Source organism: Urocitellus parryii, chromosome 2 (assembly GCF_045843805.1).
Source record: "Urocitellus parryii isolate mUroPar1 chromosome 2, mUroPar1.hap1, whole genome shotgun sequence".
Taxonomy (NCBI): domain Eukaryota; kingdom Metazoa; phylum Chordata; class Mammalia; order Rodentia; family Sciuridae; genus Urocitellus; species Urocitellus parryii.
This window is the reverse complement of record NC_135532.1, coordinates 222,580,337-222,603,894: the sequence shown is the minus strand read 5'-3', so window position 1 is coordinate 222,603,894 and position 23,558 is coordinate 222,580,337. Positions and strand designations below refer to the sequence as shown.

The 23,558-nt window shown below is 52.9% G+C and overlaps 1 protein-coding gene across 2 annotated transcripts in view; it reads right to left on the bottom strand.

Annotated features, from left to right (window-relative positions):
* The window catches only part of Bace2 (beta-secretase 2), an 87,711-nt gene that overhangs the window by 56,265 nt on the left and 7,888 nt on the right, over positions 1-23,558 (bottom strand). The window contains exon 2 of one of the 2 annotated variants that reach the window (XM_077795418.1): positions 13,819-13,974. The exons of the other annotated variant lie outside the window; for it this stretch is intronic. Within the exon in view, the coding sequence (XP_077651544.1) occupies positions 13,819-13,974 (156 nt within the window). The remainder of the gene's footprint in view (positions 1-13,818; positions 13,975-23,558) is intronic. 2 annotated transcript variants of the gene reach the window in all.

The window sequence follows — 23,558 nt, the reverse complement described above, 5'->3', positions numbered from 1 at the left end:
GTCCTGGATGGAAGGGCTGCCTCTGGTGAGGGCCGTCTTGCTGGGTCACAATCTGGTGGGGGCTTCACACAGCAAGAGAACCCAGTTGCCAGCTAAGTACCCCAGCCCTGGCCTGAATCCATCCCAAGCACAGTGCTCCACACCTCGGCACCTCTGGGAGACCCGCCTCTCAACACCATCGTGAGCTTTAGCAGGAACGTTCGTTCCCAACACGTCTCCCACCCTTTCTGCCCCATGAGGGCTCGGGACAAGGCACACATAGTGCCTGTCTCTGTGACCTGAGAGTCCCATGTCCCACAGACAGCCTCCAAGAGGAATGTGATCCACACGTTCCTGATTTTTGGCACCCCTGAATTCTTTCATCGTCTCTAATTCCTCCAAGTTGCCATGTCTTCCCTCCGTGGGCTTTGAGGGCAAAGCCTTTTCCTTAGTCCATTTTGGATGATCCCCCAAGTCAAAGGGATGGACCTCTTCGACTAACAGGAATTCACTAATCTCTTGTTCCTTCAGATGCAAAGTATTAAGGTTTGGAGGTGATATGTCCCTCAAGAGATCCTTTGTCAATGCAGGAAAGTTCAGAGGTGAAATGACTGTACTGTGAGAGCCATGACCTAATCAGTCCATCCTAGTGTGAATGGGCTGACCAGGGTGGTCACTGTAGCAGGTGGACGTGGCTGGAGGAGTGGTGGCTGGGGGGTGCTCTGGAAGGCTGCATCTTCTGATGGCCCCTTCCCCCTCTCTCTCTGGCTGCTTCCTGACCCCACCCTGACAGGAGCAGCTTCCACCTCTGGGCCCTTCTCCCGCAACGTGCTGCCTCACCTCGGACCCAGAGCTACAGGCTATGACCTTGAAATCATGACCCCAAACAAACCTTTGCACCTTTCACCTGTTCTGTTAGGTATTTTGGTCACAGAAACGAAAAGCTGGATAAAACAGGGGATCTACAGGGGCTGCCCTGGGAGCAGAGGGGACACAGGTAGAGAAAGCCAGCTGGCCACCTCCTGACGTGTGCAAAGAGGGTTTTCGACAATCGGCTAACCTTAGTTAACTTCCCAGTTGCTACACAGATAACCGCAGGCCCCCGTCCTGAACTCCCAGCACAACCCAAGTCAGAAGCAAGAAGAGGCAGAGGTCACGGCTACCATCTTCCTCCACACTCGCCCCAACCTTGGCATCTTCCCGGCTGCAGGACCGAGCCTGTCCAGCACCCAGGGCAGGCCTGGAGTGGCCACGGGTGAATGCTCCTGGGAGCAGCCTTCAGCCCAAAGCAAACTTCTGGTGCAGGAGGACCTTCCTCAGGCAGGCAGCAGCCAGGGTGCCCTGTGTGGTCTCCTGAAGTCCCTGGTGGTGCTGGCTGCACAACCCACACCTCCCTGCCTCCCTGCCCACCCCTGGGTGGAGAAAGCGAGAGCCTTAGGTCTGGCCAGGGTCTGAAGGTGTGTGCCCACCTCACCCCAGCTGGCTGGCTTCAGCAGTGGGCCCCTGGGAGGTGATTGGGTCACTAGGGCCGCACCTGACAAAGGTGCCCAGAGAGCTCTCCCCTGCCACCTGAGGACACAGTGGGAAGAGAGGGTATCATTTCTGTGAACCAGGAAGCAGCCCCCTCCAGAAGGCTGGCCGAAGGCTTCTGGGTAATCTGCCGTAGCACTTCTGAATGAGCTGATATGCTCCCTGAAGACAGGTGTCACCTCACTCAGTCTCCGGCAGAAACAGGCAGACAGTAGTCTGGAAGCCAGGAGCCTCCCAGGGCCAAGAACTCTCACGAGCTGCAGAAACCTGCACATGCCTGCACCTGTATCCCAGGTCCTCCTAATCTCCAGCCGACACACCGAGCAGTGGCCCTAAAGCCATCTGCTGATCGCTGCAATAGGTGAAGTGTGGCATAAGGGACCAGCCGGGTGACTCAGCTGGTTGGTGATCAGCCTGGGATTCTCAGACACCACTCTTTTTCAGCCGGTTAATAGATAGGAAAAGTGGCAGATAATTTAAATAATGGCTCATTTAACACGACGGTTCCTAATTGCATGAGCGGCCCATCTGCTGGAGGCAGGCTGCAGGCCCGGCCCACGGCAGCCAGCGCCTTCCGCCCGCCACACGGGCTGTTTGCCCACAGTCCCTACACGTGACAGTCGGCACTGACTTCCTTCATTGGGTTCTTTCAACACCCGGTTCCAGAAATGAGTCTCATTGACTTAAGCACATTGAAGGAAGCAAAAGCTAATTGCCACATGCCACTTCTCCCCAATCTAAAATTAAGGTTGTGTTTTATCAAGGAGGGGAAAAGATCATTTTCAAGAGCCCCACTTAACATGAACAGCTGTCCCAGAACTGGGCTGCGAGGAAGCTGACGCACTCGATTCCGGCTGGCAGGGCCAGCACGTGCAGGCTCGTGTGTGGCCTCCCGCTGCAGCGGGGCTCCTCCAGAAAAACACACGCTGGGAGACACAGGGTCCCAGCTGCTCTGGGGAAAACCACAACCCCAAGTGGATGCAGAGAGGGACGCAGGCTCAGCTGTGGACTCTGAAACATGGTCACACTTGCCGCTGGGTGCCCAGCATGGGCAGGTGCAGACTGGCTGCAGAAGTTGAGGTTGAGTGCAGGGGCATTTAGGGTGCAGGAGATGCCTCCACCAAGAACCTCCAAGGTCACTCAAAGCCAAAACCAAACCCAGCTCAGAATCCTCTGGGAGCCCTGCTACCCTGATGTTGGGACCCTTCCCAGGTGAGAGGAGAATTAAGGAGCAGGGGAAGAAGATCCTCTGAGTTTGCAAACTTTTCAAACAATTCATCTTGGTCAATAAATGTGTAAATGACAAATCACTAAGGTGGAGGGGGGGCAGTGTGGATTTTCATCCCAATCCTGAAGCTAATGCCCTTAAGTATGCTGGCAACATGTCCGTTCATGGGATTCATAAGATGACAGATTCAAGTTCATTTTCTAGCTCTGGTCCTGGGATATAGCCTGCTAACACTCGCTAAAGAAAGCAGGGTTGTGTGCAAAAACACTGGATTTTTGGTTATGCTAGCTGAATTCAAACCCAAGCTCAATCTGCAGTTGGCTGTGCAACCTTTGAGGTTTATACACCCTACCTGAGTCTCAGTGCTCTCCTGTCAGCTGGGTTAATGATTGTTGCTCTGAGCAGCACCTGAAACCATATATGTGTCATGTCCCTAGAAATCACCTGGCATATGAGGTTTCAATTACTCAAAGAAGGGCAGGTGAGGATGTCTTCCCAGACTGATCTCCTAAATATCTCATTGCTAAACCCAGCCTGGGCCAGAGTATTGTCAGCCCTTCATTCTTCCTCTCCCTGCCACTAGTCTGGTCACAGTGGGAAGGGGTGCGCACAGCACTGCGGACTGGGCACAGGACGTTCAGTGGTCCTGCCACCACCTGGTCCTCATGCAGGTGATGCTGGGATGGACGCATGACCTGGGGGAACAGCTGGGGGTGACCACAGCAGAGTTCCGTCCAGGAGGGTCCAACTGAAGGGCCACACAGACTGCTGTCTCGATGTCTGTTTTTGGCCCTGTCTTAGCCAGTGCCCACAGGATCCCCTAGTGCCCAAGCTCCTCTGATCCCTTTCCCTCAGCCCCCATTTCTGAGAGCCTGTGCATCCTGACTACCCTGATTACAGTGCCTTTGTGGAAGCCACTCCTCCCCTCTACTTCCTGGGTGACCCTGGCAGCTTCCACCAAGGTGAAGATGAATGCATGGGTGGATGAAGGGGTGGGTGGATGGATGGGTGGATGGATGGGTGGGTGGATAGATGGGTGGATGGATGGATGGGTGGATGGATGGGTAGGTAGATGGATGGGTGGGTGGATGGATGTATGAGTGGGTGGATGGCTGAGTGGGTGGATGGATGGATGGATGGATGAGTGAGTGGGTAGATGGATGGATGGATGGATGAGTGAGTGGGTGGATGGATGGATGGATGGATGGATGGATGGATGGATGAGTGAGTGGGTGGATAGATGGATGGATAGATGTATGGGTGGGTGGATGGATGGGAGGGTGGATGGATAGATAGATGGGTGGGTGGATGGATGGACAGATGGGTGACTGGATGGATAGATGGGTGGGTAGGTGGATGGATGGATAGATGGGTGAATGGATGGATAGAAGGGTGGGTGGATTTATAGATGGGTGGGTGGATGAATAAATAGATGGGGAGGGGGTGGATGAATGGATGGATAGATGGGTGGATGAATGGATGGGTGGGTGGATGGATGAATGGGTGGATGGGTAGATGAATGATGGATGGATGGGTGGATGAATGAATGGATGGGTGGATGGGTGGATGGGTAGATGAATGATGGATGAATGGGTGGATGGGTGGATGAATGAATGGATGGGTGGATGGGTGGATGAGTGGATGAATGAATGGATGGGTGGATGGGTAGATGAATGATGGTGGATGGGTGGATGAATGAATGGATGGGTAGATGAATGAATGGATGGGTGGATGGGTGGATGAGTGGATGAATGAATGGATGGGTGGATAGGTAGATGAATGATGGTGGATGGGTGGATGAATGAATGGATGGGTAGATGAATGAATGGATGGGTGGATGGGTGGATGGGTAGATGAATGATGGATGAATGGGTGGATGGGTGGATGAATGAATGGATGGGTGGATGGGTGGATGGGTGGATGAATGTGAGGATATTAACATCACTGAACCCATTTTGCCCAGGACACTCAAGTCCAGGTAGTTGGAACTCTCTGACCTGGGGTTTCTCAGGGCAGGATGCCCTCCTGGGTTTGGTGAGTTCTGGGCCTCACAACAACAGCTTCTTCTTGTGTGGCACCTGCAGCAGCCCTTTCTCCCCTTTGGTTGCCACCGCAGCGTGTGAACTAGGCAGAGGATGAAGTGGTGGAAGCATGAGGTGGAGCAAAGCCCCCATCCTTTCCTCCCTCTGGCACCGGTGCCCCCACTGTGGCCTTGCCGCCTCCCATGCCGCTGTACCCTCCTCCACTGTGGCCACAGCAGTGCCCAGCCCCGCAGCTCTCCTCTGGGAGCAGGGAGTGATGCCTAATGCTGTGGATGATGAAGACATTCCACACAGACTATGGGGACAGCCGCACAACTCTTTGTTCATACGAAAAGCCACCAGGCTGTGCCCTTCAGTGAATTCCAAGTGATATGTGAACTTTATCTCAAGCTTTAAAATAAATTTTAAAAACAAAAATTAGGGCTGGGGCTGTAGCTCAGTGGTTAAGCGCTTGCCTGGCACGGGTGAGGCGCTGGGTTCAATCCTCAGCACCACATAAAAATAAATAAATAAAATAAAGGTATTGTGTTCATCTACAACTAAAAATATTTAAAGGAAAAAAAAAAACAAATTACACACACAAAATCCAAAAACCTCCGTATTGTCTCTGCTGAACAAGGGGCACCGGGGTGGCCTGTGATGCTTTCCCTCCTGGGAGCACAGTCATTTCCCACCCCCCCAAGGAGGCAAGAGTCTCAGAGTCACTAGGGTTTTAAATACCTCTCCACCCCTGAGAAAGTACGAGAGATGCACCCTGCATGTGCCACCCAGTTCCTCCAAGAGTGGGTAGACACATGGAGGGGTGCAGAGAAAGAGAAAGCAAGCTCTAAGTCACCCCCCTTAAAAGCTGTGGCTTCTTCTGGGCACACTGGCACACACCTGTAATTCCAGCAGCTAGGGAGGCTGAGATAGGAGGCTCACAAGTTCAAAGCCAGACTTAGTAACTTAGAGAGGCTCTAAGCAACTCAGCAAGACTCTGTCTCTAAATAAAATATTAAAAAATGGACTGGGGATGTGGCTTAGTTATTAAGCACTTCTGGTTCAATCCCTGATACTAAAACCCAAAACAAAACACACACCTGTGCTTCCCAGGCCTGTCTCCTCCTTCTGTGTAGTGTGCCTCGGGTTGCTTCACTGATATCCCCAGGCCCCCTCATCCACACAGGCTGCGGAGAATGAGGCTGACAGCCATGTGCAAGTCCTCCTCAGCACCAGACCAGCCCCCCAGTGCCCCAGGGTTGGGACTGTGGTGCCAGGCTGCCAGGCCAGTGACCAGCAGAGCAGGGGTAGAACCAGACACAGGGGCCCTCTCACCTTCTCACCAGAGCCCACAGAACCATTTGCATAACTGAGGAGCTGTCCCACCTGGGGAGTGTCCCACCTGGGGAGGTATCTAAGCCAGGGAGCTGTCCCACCCAGGGAGCTGTCCCACCTGAGCAGCTGTAGCACCTGGGGAGCTGTCCCACCTGGGGAGCGTCTCACCTGGGGAGGTACTAACCCAGGGAGCTGTCCCACCCAGGGAGCTGTCCCACCTGAGCAGCTGTAGCACCTGGGGAGCTGTCCCACCTGGGGAGTGTCCCACCTGGGGAGTGTCTCACCTGGGGAGTGTCTCACCTGGGGAGCTGTCCCACCTGAGCAGCTGTCCCACCTGGGGAGTGTCTCACCTGGGGAGGTATCTAACCCAGGGAGCTGTCCCACCTAGGGAGCTGTCCCACCTGAGCAGCTATAACACCTGGGGGGCTGTCCCACTGAGCATCTGTCCCACCTGGGGATCTGTCCCACCTGAGTGGGTATCCCACCTGGGGAGCTGTCCCACCTGGGGAGGTGTCCCACCTGGGGAGCTGTCCCACCTGGGGAATGTCCCACCTGGGGAATATCCCACCTGAGGAGCTGTCCCACCTGGGGAGCTGTCCCACCTGGGGAGCTGACCCACCTGAGTGGGTGTCCCACCTGGACAGTGTCCCACCTGGGGAGCTGTCCCACCTGGGGAGCTGTCTCACCTGGGAAGCTGTCCCACCTGGGGAATGTCCCACCTGAGCAGCTGTCCCACCTGGGGAGTGTCCCATCTGGGGAGCTGTCCCACCTGGGGAGCTGTCCCACCTGAGCAGCTGTCCCACCTGGGGAGCTGACCCACCTGAGTGGGTGTCCCACCTGAGGAGCTGTCTGCACCTGCTGCATCATCCTCGGGGCTTGGTTCCCTCTGGACATGGAAAGACTGAAGCAGGGAGCGAGACTGAAAGCTGCCTCCTGTTTTGAGTTTCCACAGGTGAGAGCCCCAGGTCAGGAGAAGCAGGATCTTACTGCATGACAGGGGGCTGGAGACGTCCACTGCTTGGACAGTGTGCTCAGGGGAGACCAGGCAGCAGCTGGTGGAGGGGAAGAGAACAAGCAGCGTTCTCTCCATGCAGGACGCCAGGCTCCTGCAGATCTGCTGGGCTGTGGAGTTTCCGGAAGCCTCTGAGCTTCCAGTCTGCCTCTGGGCAGGATGTGGGCCCACTGATTACAGTCACGTGCAGTGTCACAGGCTGGACTTCATTCATTTATTCCAGAAAGACAAGGCTCCCTTTCCCAAGGAAAGGACAGGCCCCCCTAGACCACGTCAGATAAAGCAGGCATTAAGAAGAAGCCTGGTCCCCATGGCTGGCAGTGACGGAAGGACATGGAAGCCTTTCCACCAGCCTCCTCCTACCCAGGGACAGCGGAAGCCCTGGGGCCCCAGAGCCTGTCCTGCGTTTTCAGGGCTTGGGGGACCTAGAGTGCACCTAAGGCACAGCTCTGCCTGCACAACTCCCAGGGCCCCCAGATTCCCCTCAGGCGTAAGTCTAAGTCTTCACTCCCCCCAAATCTCTGGAGCGTCACTAAATGTCCCCCTTTGTCAAGAGCTGGAAACTGGTTGAGAAGCCACATCAGACCTGAACTTTCAGTAAAAGGACATGGTCAACTTCACCCTGGTTCCCAACCTCCCAATGTTGCCAATGTTTTTAGTGAGAGTCAGAGAGAGAGAGAGAGAGAGAGAGAGAGAGAGAGAGAGAGAGAGAGAGAGGGGGGGTGGGGGAGGGGGAGAGGGGGAGGAAAAGGGGGGGAGGGAAAGGGGGAGAGGGAGAGGGAGAGGGAGAGGGGCGAGAGGAGGGGGAGGGGAGGGAGAGAAAGCACTTGCTGCGGCAACAGGAGAGACTTCAGGTCACTGTTGTGCACTGGTCACTGGCCCCTATTCTAAGTATTAGATGTCCTTTATCACTTTTTTTAATTGCTGTAAAATACGCACCACAAAACTATCATCTTAACCACTTTAAATGCACAGTTCAGCGTCCTTCAGCCATTTGGTGTGTAGCGGCCACCTCACCTGCAGAGCTCTTCTGACCTAGGGGAGCTGAAGCTCTGCACTACGGCCTGCCCCACCCCACCCCCCAGCAACTGTCCCTCAGTTGACTACTCGAGGGACCTTGTGTAAGTGGAGTCGTGCAGGAGTGGCCTCTGTGGCTGGTTCTGTCACTGGCACCGTGCTTCCAGGGCTCACCCACGTGGTAGCCTGTGAGGGATTTCCCTCTTGAGGTTCAATCCCAGGCTATGGCCTGGGTGTCTCTGTCCCCATAGAGGTGGAATCCTCACCCCTAAACTGATGGTATAAAGAAGTGGGCCACAAATAATGGGATGATTGGTTTTATAAAAAGACCCAAAGAGCTCTCGTGAGGTGCAACAAGAAGTCTGCAGCCTACACCCCTGGGAAAGTGCTCTCTGAGACCTGACCACACTGGCATCTTGACCTGGGACTTGCAGGCTCCAGAAGAGTGAGAAATGCATTCATACTGTTTATAAGCCACACAGTCTAACAGCTGTTACAGCAGCTGAACTAAGACATATACACATCTTGTTACTCAATTGTCGGTGAGTGGACACTTGGGCTGCGCCCACCTATCTGCTATTGTGAAGCATGATGTGAACATGAGTGTGCAAATAGCTGTTTGAGACTAGACTCTCCTTTTGATTCTTTAAGGGAAATTCGTTTTTCAATGAATACTTAGCAGCCGCCAGGTGCCAGGTCACAGGGATGAAGGGAATGTGCTTCTTCCTGGCTTCCATGCCTCCCTTTTCATGACAGGTGCCCATCCCTGTTGCTCTGACTGGGGGACAGTGGGGGACGAAGCACAGTTCACACACAGTCTATCCACGACTGGGGAGTTGAACTTCTAAGCTCTCTCCTCGGCCACTCAACCCCCGTGAAACAGTTAACAATCTGTGTTCATGAAGGTTTCTCCAGGCACCATCACCAATCTGAATACAAGGTAAAACACAAAAGTGGCAGGGGGTAAATGGAGAGGTGGGCTGCCAATCAACCATCCATTATTCTGAATTATGCACAAAGATGAGTGGATAATGACCTCGATGTATTTAAAAATGGCCTGCTGAATGGCCTTGCAGGAGAGCCCTGGGAGTTGATTTTATCTATGAAAATACATTCTCAACTACTGACTATGATTAAGGGCGCTGAAAACAGGAGATGGATGTAAGCTCTCAGGGTCGCAGAGGCAGGGGCACCTCTTAGCATCACGGGGATTACACAGAGTGCTAATGGCCATGGCTGTAACCCAGGGCCACCAGCGTTCACCCCCACGCGGATGCCGGGACCCGCCTTTCAGTGAAACCTTAAGATCTGAATCGTCATCTCCCATCGGACACGCTCCTCACCCCTCTGCTCAGCCCCACCCGGAACGTGTCACACAGAAAGGCTGCTGTCTGTCCTCTTCTCTAATTCCAGACCAGCCACTTAAGAAGCAGGCTATTTCTAAGCAGTTCCTAAGACGCTTTGATGTTTTTTTCTTGTTAAATCCACGAGAAAAAAAAAAAGTATTTTAATGGGCACATGGCAATTAAAGACACCACTCTCTGCCAGGAAGATCTGTTAAAGGCCTTCCCAGTAAATTCTTTTCAGGAAAAACATTAAGTCTCTGCGCACTTTTGCATTTTTACAATGTCGGATACTTTGAAAGGATGCAGACCTTGGAGAGAATGAAAGAAATAGCCCTCTTCTGTGTCTCAGCCAGTGCAACCAGATGTTTTCCTAACCACAGTAAAAAACAGTCACATGGAGATCTTCCAGAACATTCTAGAAACAGAAGAAACCCAGAAATCTCCACAGACCCCCAAACACAGGTGAGAACCCTGTGTGCCAAGTGTCATGTGTCTGACGGGCAGCGGTACCACAGGTCCTGCCCCTCTCCTTGGGCCTGGGCACCCTTGCCCACTAGCACAGCAGACCCCCAATTCCACCTTCTCTGCAGCGGCCATGGTCCCTCCTCTGCCAGGATCGTGCCCACCCACTTGCAAAGAGCATGTTATATCCCCTTAGGAAGGGATCAGGGCAAACTCCACCCACACTTGTCTTCCACTGTAGAAAAACCCCTGGAAACAGCCCACAGGGCTCCCAGCTACCAAATCCTCTGTCCACCACCCCACAAAAATGGCTCTTCTCTCCCTCACGTGCCAAAGCTTACCGCCAGGCCCCCTCTCCCTGGTCATCATGGTTGGTTCATGACCCGCTTCCCTGGCTTCCCTCAGCTCCCAGGAACCCACACATCCTGGCTCTGCTCCAGCCTCCTGGCTGCGCCTTCCCGGGACCCTCCTCCCCACCTCCTCTAGGGTGCAGGAGCCCAGGCCCACCCCCGGCCTCCCCTCCTCTCCACCTAGGCTTGTGCACACGGCGTGCACCTGCTGTCCTGGCTCTAATGCCACCTCCGCACATGGGCTCTCAAGCTGGTGTCTGTCTGGGGCCTCTCGTGTGAATGCCCAGCTGCTCCTGGACAGCTGGTCTGAGTGTTAGGGAAGGCATTTCCAAAACCACAGCCTACCCCTCAACCATGAGACTCCTCCCAACAGGAAACCCACTCCCCTTTCCCAGACCTTCTCGCCCAGGATCTACCTACAGGACTTCCCTCTCCTTGGGGTCCGGGAGGTGAGTGCACGTCTGGCTCAGGGCCTTCTCAGTGGGTGCCCCTTCCCACTCATCTCCCACCCTCCTCTCTGCCCCGGGGCTTCTCATTCCAGAGGCCGTCTCTGGCCTTCTGCACAAATTAGCCACCCTTCCCTGCTCCTGTACTCTGCCCCGCCTGACGATTTCCTCACAGCCCCTGTCCCCGTCCCTACTGTATGTTTACGATATGCCACTCTAACCTGCAAGCTCTGCGCGGGCAAGGACTCCTGGTCACTGTTCACTGCTGTGTGCTCCCTGTCCAGAGCAGGCCAGGTGAAGGCCAAGGGCACATCTGACTCTGTTGAATGCTGTCGTCACGGGCAGACAGAGCTACTGCCTTACGAATCAACAACTAGACTAGGATTTATCCTGAACATGATAATTAAAGACTTGACAGGAGATCGGGGTCGTCATCTTGTCCTGGCTGATAACTGGAATCACCCAGGAACTTAGGGAACGTGTAGAAAAGCATGGAATCCCCAACCCAGGGGGAGCGGTCTGGAATCCAGAATCTGTTCCTCAACGAGGTTCTGGGTGACTGATGACCAGCAGGTGTGGGCACGGCTGACAAGCCCAGGAGGGCCACTCTGCTGTCACTATCACCGACAGGTGACCACAGTTGTCCTCAGTCCTGGGTCACGGGGCCGTACTCACGTATGCCCTAGCATGTTACAGCCTCTTTCACGACACCTTCCTGTTCACTGTAAGTCAACAGTAGGTAATGAGGACTTACCTGAAACAGGGCAATGCTCTTCCTGGGGACAGATACCTCAACAGATATGCCTGGCCAAACACCTGACTGCTCCCAGTGGTTCCCTCTCCCACCTGGCAGCCTACTGGACAGTGACCTGCCCAGAGTCCACAGCACCCCGTCTGGTGGAGGGGCAAGCCGTGAATACCCTGGAGCGCTCCCCATGTTGGGCATGGTGACACTCCTACCCTGCCGCCACCTCAGCACTGTCTCAAGGTCCTATTTGAAGTCAGTGTCCTTCAACACCCCACCCACCAAGCATCTACCTACAGCCACACGCTGTAGGCCTCAGGCAACGAGGGACTCATAGGTGACAGGGGTCCCCTAAGATAATTCATGGAGCTGAGAAGTCCCATCCCAAGACATCAAGTCACTGGGTGCAAAGCCTCGCATGCTGTTGGAGCTGGTGTGGACAAGCCATGCACAGGGTCATGCACATTTCTTGCCATTGATAATGATATATATTAGCTGTTACCAGTTTACTTATTAATAGGCTCTACTTCCATCATTATTGAGCATGACTCTTCCACTTGTAACAGAAAAGTTCACCATAAGACAGTGTGCAGGCAGCAGCCACACCCACCTCGTGTTTGCAGCCTTGCTGGATTGTACCAAGGGCCACTGGAGCGACTGACCTATGCCATCTGAGCTGCATGGGTGGACTCCAGGACGGTCCCACAGTGATGGAATTGCCTAACTAAGCCTTGCTCAGAACTCATCCCTGAGTGACACTCGAGTGCACGGTTCCTGTGCACGTCTACTCAGTGTGATCCACACTACGACACACTCAACAAAATCTGTCACCGTCCTGGCTGGTCACTTAGCATGAAGACCTTTGAAATAATTCATAGTGAAAATCGCATCACGCATTTTAAAATGTCCTAAAACATTAAAAATTATTTAAAAGCTGACCTCAGACAAAGAGGAGATTTGCACGTAGAGACTTCTCAGTGCTCCCCACCCCCTGCCCCAACCAACCCAGCACCTCCACTGGTCAGCATTCAACAGGGTCTTAAAACGACTATATTTGAGTTTTAATCATTGTCAATGATCCTAAAAAATGCTGGGTTTACTAGTTTGAAAAATATTGATTACTGTTTAAAATGGCCAGAATTAACTCAAATTTTATCTCCTCCACTGCAGAATAGATCTTTGGAAAAGGGCATTAAGTGCAGAGTTTGAAATAACGTTTCACCGCAGTTTACTGAACTCTGATTTATACGGGCAGCGTCCTGAGTCTTGCAGAGGGCAGACAGCTCCCGTGAGCCTGCCTTGCTCTCCATCCACCGCCCAGCTCCCGGGCGAATTGGAGGCTTGAGCTGGCCTCTACCCCTTAAATCTTCTCTCCCCCAGGAGGCTGCCAGGTTTGCAGATCAATGACCCGCCAGGCGGAGAGGCAGGTAAGAGTCGCCGCAGAAAGCCCCAGCCTTTAAGTGCTGGATTTTGTACCAAACCCTCCAGTCCTCTTTGTTTTAAGTGTTCAGAAGCGTGGACAGCTCTGGGATAACTGGCTTTAAGCAATGTCATAATTTTCTGATTCACCTGAATCACGATTTTTGCCCTAAGTGGAGGTATCTTGATTTGTGAAAAACAAATTTTGACTTAACCCTCTTGTTCCCCCTAAAATTGGCTCTGGGGTGGCAAGAGCTGGGTTGCTCAGTGAATTCCTATGATGTTAACGTGCAGTTGTTGGAGAACCAGATTCATAGGACACATTTTCTTATGAATCCAGAAAATAAAGCCAGGTGGGACGTCACTGCACGGGACCGGGTGTGCACCCCATCTGTCTTGTCCTTCCTGCCAAAAAGTTGTAATAAGAAGTCTGAGGGACCTAGTCACCCAGCATGGACAGACCCGGTGTGAGAATGTACATATGATGACCACGGCAGCTGCAGGGGGAATGCAGCAGCCCTGAACCTGGACAGCAGCAGGGGAGAGTGAGGGGAGTCAGCTCCAGCCGCACAGACCAGATGGCTTAAACAACAGAAGTTCTATGCTTTCCAGTTCTAGGGCTGAGAGTCCAACACCAAGGCAGGGGCAGGTGGCCTTTCCCTGTGGCTCACGGAAGGCCGTCTTCTTGCTGCCTATCGACACGGCTGTGCCCTGTGTGCATGAGCCCCGTGTCTCTCAGTGCATCCTAGTTTCCTCTTATGCGAACACAAGACAGACTGGAGTGGAGCCCACCCCCTGAGGACCTCATTTTGCCTTAGTCACCTCTGTAAAGACACCACTGTGTCCAAACAGTCACTCCCGAGGCACTGGGGGTTAGGACTTCAACTTGGGAAATTCAAGCATGATGGGGTGAGGGGTGGGGGCTGACCTGGTGCAGGGATGAGGCCCGAGACCTGGCAGCCCACGTGGTTCCAATCACTCCAAGACCCCAGGGGCACGCACACTCTGACATCCAACCCAGAGAGAAAAGAGGCGATGAAGAGTGTGGATTCCAGTTTCTTTGACTTCTCGCTGCTTGAAGTGTCTACAAACCAACAGAGGCAAACTGAGGCCTGGGCTTAAGGATCCACAGTCCTGGACAGACTCCTCCCCGTAGCAGTGCCCACCAGAGAGACAGGAGCTCCCAAGTTACTCAAGAGGCCTTCAGGAAGGGGCCATTCATACAGGTGTGGCTGGGGCAGTGGTGGGGACCATCCCCATCACCTCCAGAGGGGTAGGGCAGAACAAATGGCCTTGGACTCGCTGGGCCAGGAGAGAACTGGCAGGAGCTTGGAGGGACTTCCATCAGAGATTGGGGTCATGAAGGGACATGCAGGCTGCCAAAGTGGGGAGAGCAGGGGAGTAGGATCTACATCACCTTTTCTCTGGCCCCAGTGTAACCAATCAGAGGCCAGAAGAGAGACCCTGGCCACACTGTGAAATCCGGCAGCTTAGCATGCTATCCAGAGGTCACAGCTAGGTCCAGCCAACCTTTCCAAATCCTGGCTCTGCTCCCACGGACTGTGCCACCTCAGCAATGTAACCCAGGGGTGCCTCAGTTTCCCCACCTGTGAGATGGAGATGAAGACTTGCTAACTCTCATCCCCCCAACGCCCACCAGAAGGTAGCCCCAGAGAATTCATCAGAAGATAATACTTTTCTCCAGTTTGTGGGTTAAAAAATAAATAAATAAATAAATAACCTGAAATTGTTTGGAAGATTTTTACATAGTTAGACGTTATGTTTCCATGTTAAGAATTTAAGGTGTTTTTTAAGGCAGCAAACAGACACTGCCGTTGGTATAAGTGGAGTCACAGCGACGTTCACAGATCTGCTCGGGACTTGCAGAGGGTGGCCTTGCTGTGCTCAACACCCTTGTGCGCTCTCACCACTGCCCACCAAGTGCCCACCAAGGAGCGGCGCTGCTGGCAGTTCGTCACCACAGTAACAGCAGGTCTGGGGTCCAGGGGACTCTTCTGTTCTGCACTCAGCGAGCCAAGCTGCTGTCCCCTGGATGCCTTTGGTGTAGCCTGTCCCTGGCTTCCATTCCAGCCTTCAGCATGTCACCGATCTGGTTTGTTTTTTAAAATAAGATCTCTGAAGGTGAGTTACATGCTCTCAGTTCCCAGAAAGTCAGCTCTAGGTTTTCTGAGTGCATGCATACAGCCGCTGGTGGCCTGGCTCCCAGCAGGTGGGCCTCCGGAAGCCATGGGTGTCCACTAGGACTTAGTAAAGCCTCGTTCCTGATTATCTTGGGTAAAAACAGATGCAGACATATGTTCCTCCTGCACCCCAGTGGCTCATTGGGTGCTCCCTGGGATATGTCCACCCCAAGTTTGGGGACTTCTGTCCTAGGAATTCCCCTTCCTTGATCAAAGCTCCTACTTGTGCCACAGGGCACGCTCCTGGATGAATGGCAGGACAGTGCCCTCTTCCTCCACCTCTCTCTTCCCCTGGAGTGTATAGAGAGTCCTCGTTCCTTCCCGGGGTGCTCCGTGCTGTCAGTGAACTGGTTAGCTCACTCAGTTCCCTCTTGTTAAACATGTGGACTGTTCCCATCTCTTCTGTTACCTGTAGTAATGGGGAAAAACCTTGCAAACTGCTTTTAGTATCCTTTCTGCTTTAACTTTTGTATAAACTTAAAGAAGTAGATTTCTAATTCAAAGGACAAATGCATACATACTTCTGCTACACATTTCCAAATCTCTGTCCATGGGTATGCATGATAGGGCATTTCAACAAAACTCTCTCTTGCCAAATAACTGTCTTCGAACATGCTCTGTAAATCACTCTTCTCCACCCTTGAATGAAATCTTTGGCGAATACTATATTGTCACAATAGCTTTGTGAAAATATATATTTTTTTAGGCATTGCAAGTCCAGTCCTAACTACTACCAAAACTTCTTTTTGACATCATCTTAGTTCATTTTGTGTTGTTTTAACTGAATACCTGAGGCTGGATAACATGCAAAGAAAAGAGGTTTATTTGGCTCACGATTCTGGGAGCTGAGAAGTCCAAACACAAGGTGCCAGAATCTTGTTGCAGGAACAGGATGGAGAGGAGGAAAGGGAGCCAGCTGCAGGCAGAAGAGGCATGTGCTCAAGCCAGGAAGCAAGAGCCTCGGCAGGGCCAGGCTTGCTTGTTCATAGTCCACTCACTCCACAGGCACTAATCCACTGCGGGGAGATCAAACTCACTGTGGGCCCACATCAATTCCTCCACCAGGGTGGTCCAGACCCCACCATCTGCTGCTAGGTTCCCCTCTTTCGAGACCATTATGATGGGGACCAAGCTTCCAGCTCAGAGTTTCTCGGGTACCCAAACCACAGCAGGAATCCAAGGTGACGGGCCTGATTCAGGCTGCAGGTCTGCAGTAGGGAGGGGGTAGGTGGCTGTGCCACTGCCTCCCCACCTGGCTCCCACGGGGCCCTGGGCCTCCAGCACAGGCACCGGAACAGGGAGGTGCAGGCTCAGCACTCCCACAAGTGCCTTGCATGGTGTGACACTGGGTGAGGCTAGTGTCATGACCCGAGCACCCTAGGACATTCAGTGGGTGCTTCTGAGCCACCACCTGGCCGACACTTCCACCTGCAGCTTCCTGGTGTGGACAAGGCCTGCTGGGCTGAGTGGCCACCTCCCTCCCTACTCACTGGCACCTGCCAGTCAACTGAGCCAACAAGCACTTTCTGTGTAAGCCCAGGTGGAAACACCTGGGGGTCCCCTCTGCTGCAGCTGGGTGACAGCAGCTGCTATGGTCGTGTCCCCAGAAGAGCAGGTGTTGGAAACCTAACCCTCAAAGCCACATGCTGAGGGTGTTCAGAGGTGGGTCTTGGGGATCATGAGGTAGGGCCCCCACGATGGCATCAGAGGCTTTATAAGAAGAGGGAGAGTCTGAGCTGGCATGCCTGTCTATCTCCCATGTGACACCTGGGTGCTGACACAAGGTTCTCGGACCTCCCAGCCTCCAGAAACAAATTAAATAACCCGTATTCTTTACAAATCACCCAGACGGTGGTGTTCTGTTACAATTGATGGTACCACTGAGCCGTGAATAAGACCAGGACATAACCTCAGACAATATGAAAGCAAATGAGCACAGCTGTGTCCTAATAAAACTTTATTTACACAAACAGGCAGTGGCCATATTCAGTCCTGGTCTTATTCTCCCCACCTCCCGTCTGTCCCTTACAAGCTCCCTGGGTGTTCTTCTCATGTGAGGTCCTTTTAGTGATGATCAAAGTCTAGATCCTTCTAACAGGATCCACACTTTCCCCACGGGAAATAATGCCTTACGAAGAAAGACTATAGCAGCAAGTTTTGAGATGTGTCCTTCCGTACTTGGGAAATTTTGAGAACAGAAAAAGAATAGCACATTTCCTCTTTGTTAGTTTTCCCCCAGAGTTATGAGGGTGCATCAACTGGAATTTTTTTTTGGCTAAAAATAAACAAACAAAAAAATGTAGATTGAGTGACTAGAACATGCAGGGATTTATTTTTCTCCCAGAGATGCTGGTGTGGGATCAACATCTCAGAGGCTCGGCATCTCGACTGTCCTGACCTCTCCCTTAAGGTCAGATGTGGCTGTTCCTGACAGAAGCCTGTGTTTTCACTAAAGGCAGAGAGTGGGAGGAGCATCACCTGGCATCCCTGCTCCTGGAACAGGAAAGCCAGCTTCCCTAAGTCCCCAGGAGAGCGCCACTCAGGCCCACAGTCCACAGCCACTGTAAAAAGTCCCAGGTCTGCAAGAAAAGCTGGGAAGGTGTTTCTGTCAAGTCACCCACTAACAAGGCAAGGTCATATTCGATGAGCATCACGGCGTGGGTCCACAGGACACGTGCTCGAGGCCCTGTCCGCACACTGCCCTGAATCCCAGCCTCTCAACGCCACTCTTTCCAACGTGAAGGGCCAGCCAGTAACCAGGTTAGAAACCATGGCAGGTGCAGAGAAGTGGCACTCAGAAGAGGCAGATGAGAGACAGGCAGCTGGAAGAAATGTCGCACAAAATCATCACTCGTTTCCTCGGACACAGAGAAGATAAGCAACTCTGAGCTGTGAGATGGACAAAAAGGGGCTCTCAGGGAAGAAGAAAGTGCCCTTGAAAACTCAAACCACGGCGGCTGAAATGAGAGAGCAGAACCCAAGAGACAGAGAGGAGAGTGGGAGAGGGAGGCGAGAAGGCCCGGCGTCCACACCCAGGAGGCCGACAGGAGAGGACGGGGAGCTCCAGGCTCTGCACCAAGCCTCCTGCATTTCTACACAGCAAAGACTCCCCGAGCGCCCAGCACAGAAGACAAAACAGAAGAAAAACCCAGGCTCAGACGGTGGAGAACGTTCCCAACGCCAGGTCCAAGAGCGTCTCAGATGTTCCCAGAGGGCCAGGAGCCAGTTGAGACCATGTGAGAAGAGCTTCCAAACGGAGGAGATGCTGTATCAGAGAACCAGGACTGCTGGGCTCCTGGGGCCCAGTGGCTCCCCCAGGGGGTGGGGACCTGAGCTGGTGACAGACCTGAGGGATGGCAGGACGTGGGTCACTGGCTGTGCCACGCCCCTGCACCCACGAGGAGCCCCCACAAAGCTGGGTTGGAGCGTGAGGCTTGACCTGGAGGTCCTGGAGGTCCTGGAGGTCCTGCAGTGATGCTGAGGGCTTCCACTCCTGACCCCCAACCCAGGACAGCGAGCGAGCGTGTGTCTGCAGAGACAGAGACAAGCAGCCCCGTGAGGTACCAGCTCAGGGGAGGAGCCCAGCACATCGCCGGACTCCACAAGCATGGAAGTCTCTCCTAGGGACACAGGAGCAAGGAGGTGGACGACAGAAGATGCATGTGCCCAAATGCTCGTGTATCTACTAATCAAAGGAGGGCGACAAGGATGGCAAATGCTTGTAAAATCCGTGCATACGGCCAGTGTCACTGAACGATGGGGATATACTGAGCAATGCATTGTCAGTCGATTGCATCATTATGGGGACGTCAGGGAGCACCTGCACAGACCTAGACGACAGCCCACGGCACACCTGGGCTAAGTGGCCCAGCAGTCTCTCTACTGAACACAGAGGCCACTGTGGCACCATGGGAGGTAGGTGTAAATCTAAACAGAGACTCAGGAAAGACAGTAACACAGTATTAGAGATAAAAAATGGTACACCAGGGCTGGGGATGTGGCTCAAGCGGTAGCGCGCTCGCCTGGCATGCGTGCGGCCCGGGTTCGATCCTCAGCACCACATACAAATAAAGATGTTGTGTCCGCTGAGAACTAAAAAATAAATATTAAAATTCTCTCTCTCTCTCTCTCCTCTCTCACTCTCTCTTAAAAAAAAAAAAACAAACAAAAACTATCATTCTTTTAAAAAAAAAAAATGGTACACCAGTGTAGGGCTTTCACCTGAACGGAGCCTGCGGGGCTGCGTGGCTGTGGGGAGGTCCTCCGTGAGCCGTGAGGCGTGGCAGGGCCTGTGTGCCACCACAGACTGCTACCACTGCACACGCGAGCTACACCCAGGAACAGGGTAAAGGGATCCTTCCCTCGGCATCCGCTCCAGCATTTATTATTAGTTGTGTTCTTGATGACGGCCATTCTAGCTGGAGTGAGATGGGATCTCAGTGTAGTTTTGATTTGCATTTCTCTAATTACTAATGAAGTTGAACATTTTTTCATGCATTTGTTAGCATTTGATTGCTTCTTTTGAGAAGTGTCTGTTTAATTCACTTGCCTATCTATTAATTGGCTTATTTAATTTCTTGCTGTAAAGTTTTTTTGAGCTCTTTGTATATTCTTGATATTAATCCTCTTTCAGAAGAGTAGCTCCCATTCGATAGGTGCTCTCTTCACATTCCTCATTCTTTCCTTCGTTATGCAGAAGCTTGTTAACGTGAAGGCATCCCATTTACTAGCTCTTGGTATTATTTCCTGAGCTTTAGGGTCCTACTGAGAAAGTCACGCCTGTGTCTAGGAGGTGCATGGTTTGTGGTCTAATTCCGAGGCTGTGAGCTGACTTTTGTGCAGGGTTAGAAGTAAGCGTCCAGTTTCGTTCTTCTAGACGTGAGTAACCAGTTTTCCCAGCACCATTTGCTAAACAGGCTGTCTCTTCTCCACTGTATCCTTTGGCACCTTTTCAAGGATCAGATGACTATGCTTGTGTGGGTTGTGCTACACTTTTATACGACTGGCGGTGCAATAGGTTTGTTTCTACTAGCACCACTGTGAACGCTGAGTAACACGTTGCTGTGTCACACAGAGTGGTGACAATGTCACCAGGCAACAGGAATCCTTCAGCCCCATTCTCACTCTACAGGACAAGCATTGTATGCAGACTGCCATTGATCACGCTGTCATTCTGTGGAGCGAGACTGTACTTAAGAACCCATGTTACGGAGAGTACAATAAAACCAGGGCATAGTGAATTCTCATGTGCAAAATGCTCTGGGGCCATCCTTTGGTAAACGTGTGCGTGGATCACAGGATGCTCACGGATCTGGGACTTGCCACCTGTTTGTGAACACGCAGCTGTTCCAGAGGTTTTGAAAGTCCTTATGGTCCCAACATTCAATTTTCAAAAGCGATTTTGTGGTTGTTTTAACCTCAAGCCCGGTCTCCCTTTGCCCCACCCCCGTCTCCTGCTTGGTACCATACACTGAAGAAGCCCAATGCATGACACAGCCCTGAGAGGCGCGCTTCCCAAGAGGCGCTCCGGGTTAGAGACTGAATCCCACAAGCAGGTCGTGATTTTGAAGGACAGTTTTAAGGCTACTTCATGACAATGGGGCTGCAGTGATGCTCCTGAGTCACTCAGCAGTGGACAGCAACTGCTGTTTCCATTCCTCAAACGTGGGCCTCGCCTGCACCAGCCATGCAGGCACCGGGAACCCAACATGCCTGTGTGCCGTGCCCTGCAGAAGCACCATGCTGAAGGGTTAAGCCTCCTCCTCACACCGTGGCCTCCCAGACTGTGACAGGAGGGGGTGACAGTGCCCCACAGCTATCTCCTCAGCAAAGCCCCTCACAGAGCCTAGCTGAATTCATCTCTCAGAAACCCCTAGGGATGAGCCCCTGCTACCCCCACCTATTACTGTCTCTATCCTACCCGGTCCCTACCCATGACTCCTTAGGTCTTCTCCCAAATACACCACTCACACTCATACCCTCATGCCTTATAGGCAGGGGAGCATAATGTCTGCATACTCTATTCTCACAGAACCCCATCTCAGAGCACACTTTAAAACAGACGAAGACGAGCTCCTGCCAAGGCAGGTGTCTCAGAGGGGCCCCGCACATGCGCCCACACTGAGCGCCTCCTGGGCATGGTCTGCATTTCCAGACTCGTCCTGGAGCTGGTTGCCCCCAGCTTCCTGGGCCTGGGCCTTGTCTGAGTCTGACTGCACCTCTCAGTGACGTCTCCCCAGCACCCATTCTAACTCTTGACGTACAACCCCCGTGGCCAGGCTGTGCTGTGACATGGCACTTAACCAGAAATGCTGTGTGCTTTCTTCACAATCCATCTTCCTCCCAAAGACCATCTTTGTCTGGTTAACTGCTGTATCCCTCAGCTCAGAATGGGCTTGGTATACAGTAGGTACTTAATAGACATGCTGAATAAAGGAATGAAAGCAAGCCCAGGCTTTGGAACTAGTTCAAAATTCTTTTTCCTCTCTGGTCCCCAATCACTTCAGTTAGCAGGCACTGCCAAGCCTTTCAGGATCTTGCTGTCAGGAACAAGGAAGGACAGGACAAAGATGGCAGCCATCAGCAGGTGTCCCCTCTGCACCTCCCTGTGCCTGTGCAGTGGCTCCCAGTGGGCATTCCGCCCCTGCTCCTTGGGCATGTGTGCCAGGCACTAGTGGGGGCTTCTCACTCCTCACGGCTTTCACTTTGACCAGATCCTTCTCTGGTGGGGGCATCATATGTGCCGCAGAATGCTGAGCGGCACCCCTGACCTTCACCTGTCCAGGTGGCATCACGCTATTGGTGAAGACTCAGATGTCTCCAGGCAATGCCAGTGTCCCCTGGGCAGGCCGTGCTGGCCTCGGGCTGAGGACCACTCTTAGGCCTGTCTGCACGGAGGTGAAGCTCTATTCTCACCTCTGCAAGAGGGCAAGGAGGTGCAGGTGGGGCGACAGAAGTCTTGGCTTTGGGATGAGCAAGCAAGACTGAGGTTCCTTGGGGACACAGACCCGGAATGTGAGTGCCTAGCCCTGTTCCGTTTTGTGTGTTCTGCTTGTCTCCCCAGCTTTGTTTCCCGGCTCTTGCTTTTTGCTGAGCTAAGATCTGGGAAGCCCGTACCATGCGGCATACCACCCCAGCATATCTACCCAGTGCACGCCTCACAGTAGCAGTGGAGTGCATGTTGCTTTATCTGTACAATATCTGCCTTCTTGGAAACCACTAGGGAAACGAGGAGGCAGAGGCCTGGCATGGCTGGCCTCAATGCAGACACTGGCAGACTAACCCCCTGGAGCCCTCTCCTCATTGCTGTGACTGATCTGCTCTGAGACCCTGGGAAGCAGGCTCAACACTGCTGGACGGGCTCTGAGGGACGGCATGATGTATGTGGGAACACAGGTGTCTGCAACAGTTGTTTTGCCAGGTGAGATGATCTGCCCTCCTCCGCCTGCTGACTCTCAACCTCTACTTGGGATCCCACACAAGTGGCTGATAGACCCACAACTCACAAGGTGCTGGGCATATGGCCAGCCCTGCAACACAAGATTTAAATGGGCTCTACCTGCATATCCAGGGGCAGCCCTCAATTTTCCCCAGGAAGGACACTACAGAGAGCACAACACCTGCTCTTACCACATTTCCTTTTTTGCTTAGCAAAAAAAGACAAGACCAGACCAGACCACCCTCTAATTAAAGGGAGGAGGCGGCACAACAATGTGTTTCTGGAGTTTTTGTAACAATTTCCAGTTGGCAGCTGAGATGGCTTCCTCAGGGTAACAGGGTAACCACTGCCCGGCTGCTCCCAGGTCCCATCTGGTCTGCAGAGGGATGTCTGTTACATTTCACAGTGAAAAGAACCACGCTGTGTTGAGCACCTCTGGTTCATGTTCACTTTGCTTCCTGAAAATTCATTTTTCTGGATTCACAAACTTTTGCTCTGAGACAGGTTGGAAATTTCAAAAGGTAGCCTTCAGCCCCGAGACTTGGAGACTCTGAGCGGCACTGCCTCAGGACTTGAGCCTGGAGAAAGCCTTCCTTGTTTCCAACCTGCCCAACACCAGGAAGCTTCTGGAGCAGTCCACCTGGGAAAAGATTCTCAAAGGGCAGAGAGGGAACCCCCCGCCAAATCACATGTCTAAGAAGGTGACAGAACAGAACTCTGTGTACAGGCCCCACTGGCAAGGGCTCTGGCCTCTGTCACAGCCCCCAAATAGTGTTCAAGTGCAGCCCTGGACGCTGCTCTGGGGGCTTGAGGATTGCTCCTAGGTCAGAGCTGGAATATGCAGCTTCTCAGCCCAGGTGCGGAACCTCATCCTTTAAGTGTGGACTGGGTCTCAGGAACCTCTGTTTTTAACCAGCTCTGCAAAGTATTCCTCATCCTCCCATGGTCAGTTGATCTGGGGCAGCAGTGTCCCCAGACGTGACCATGAGCCAGCAGCAGGCCCCTCCCCACACCAGGACGCTGACTGAG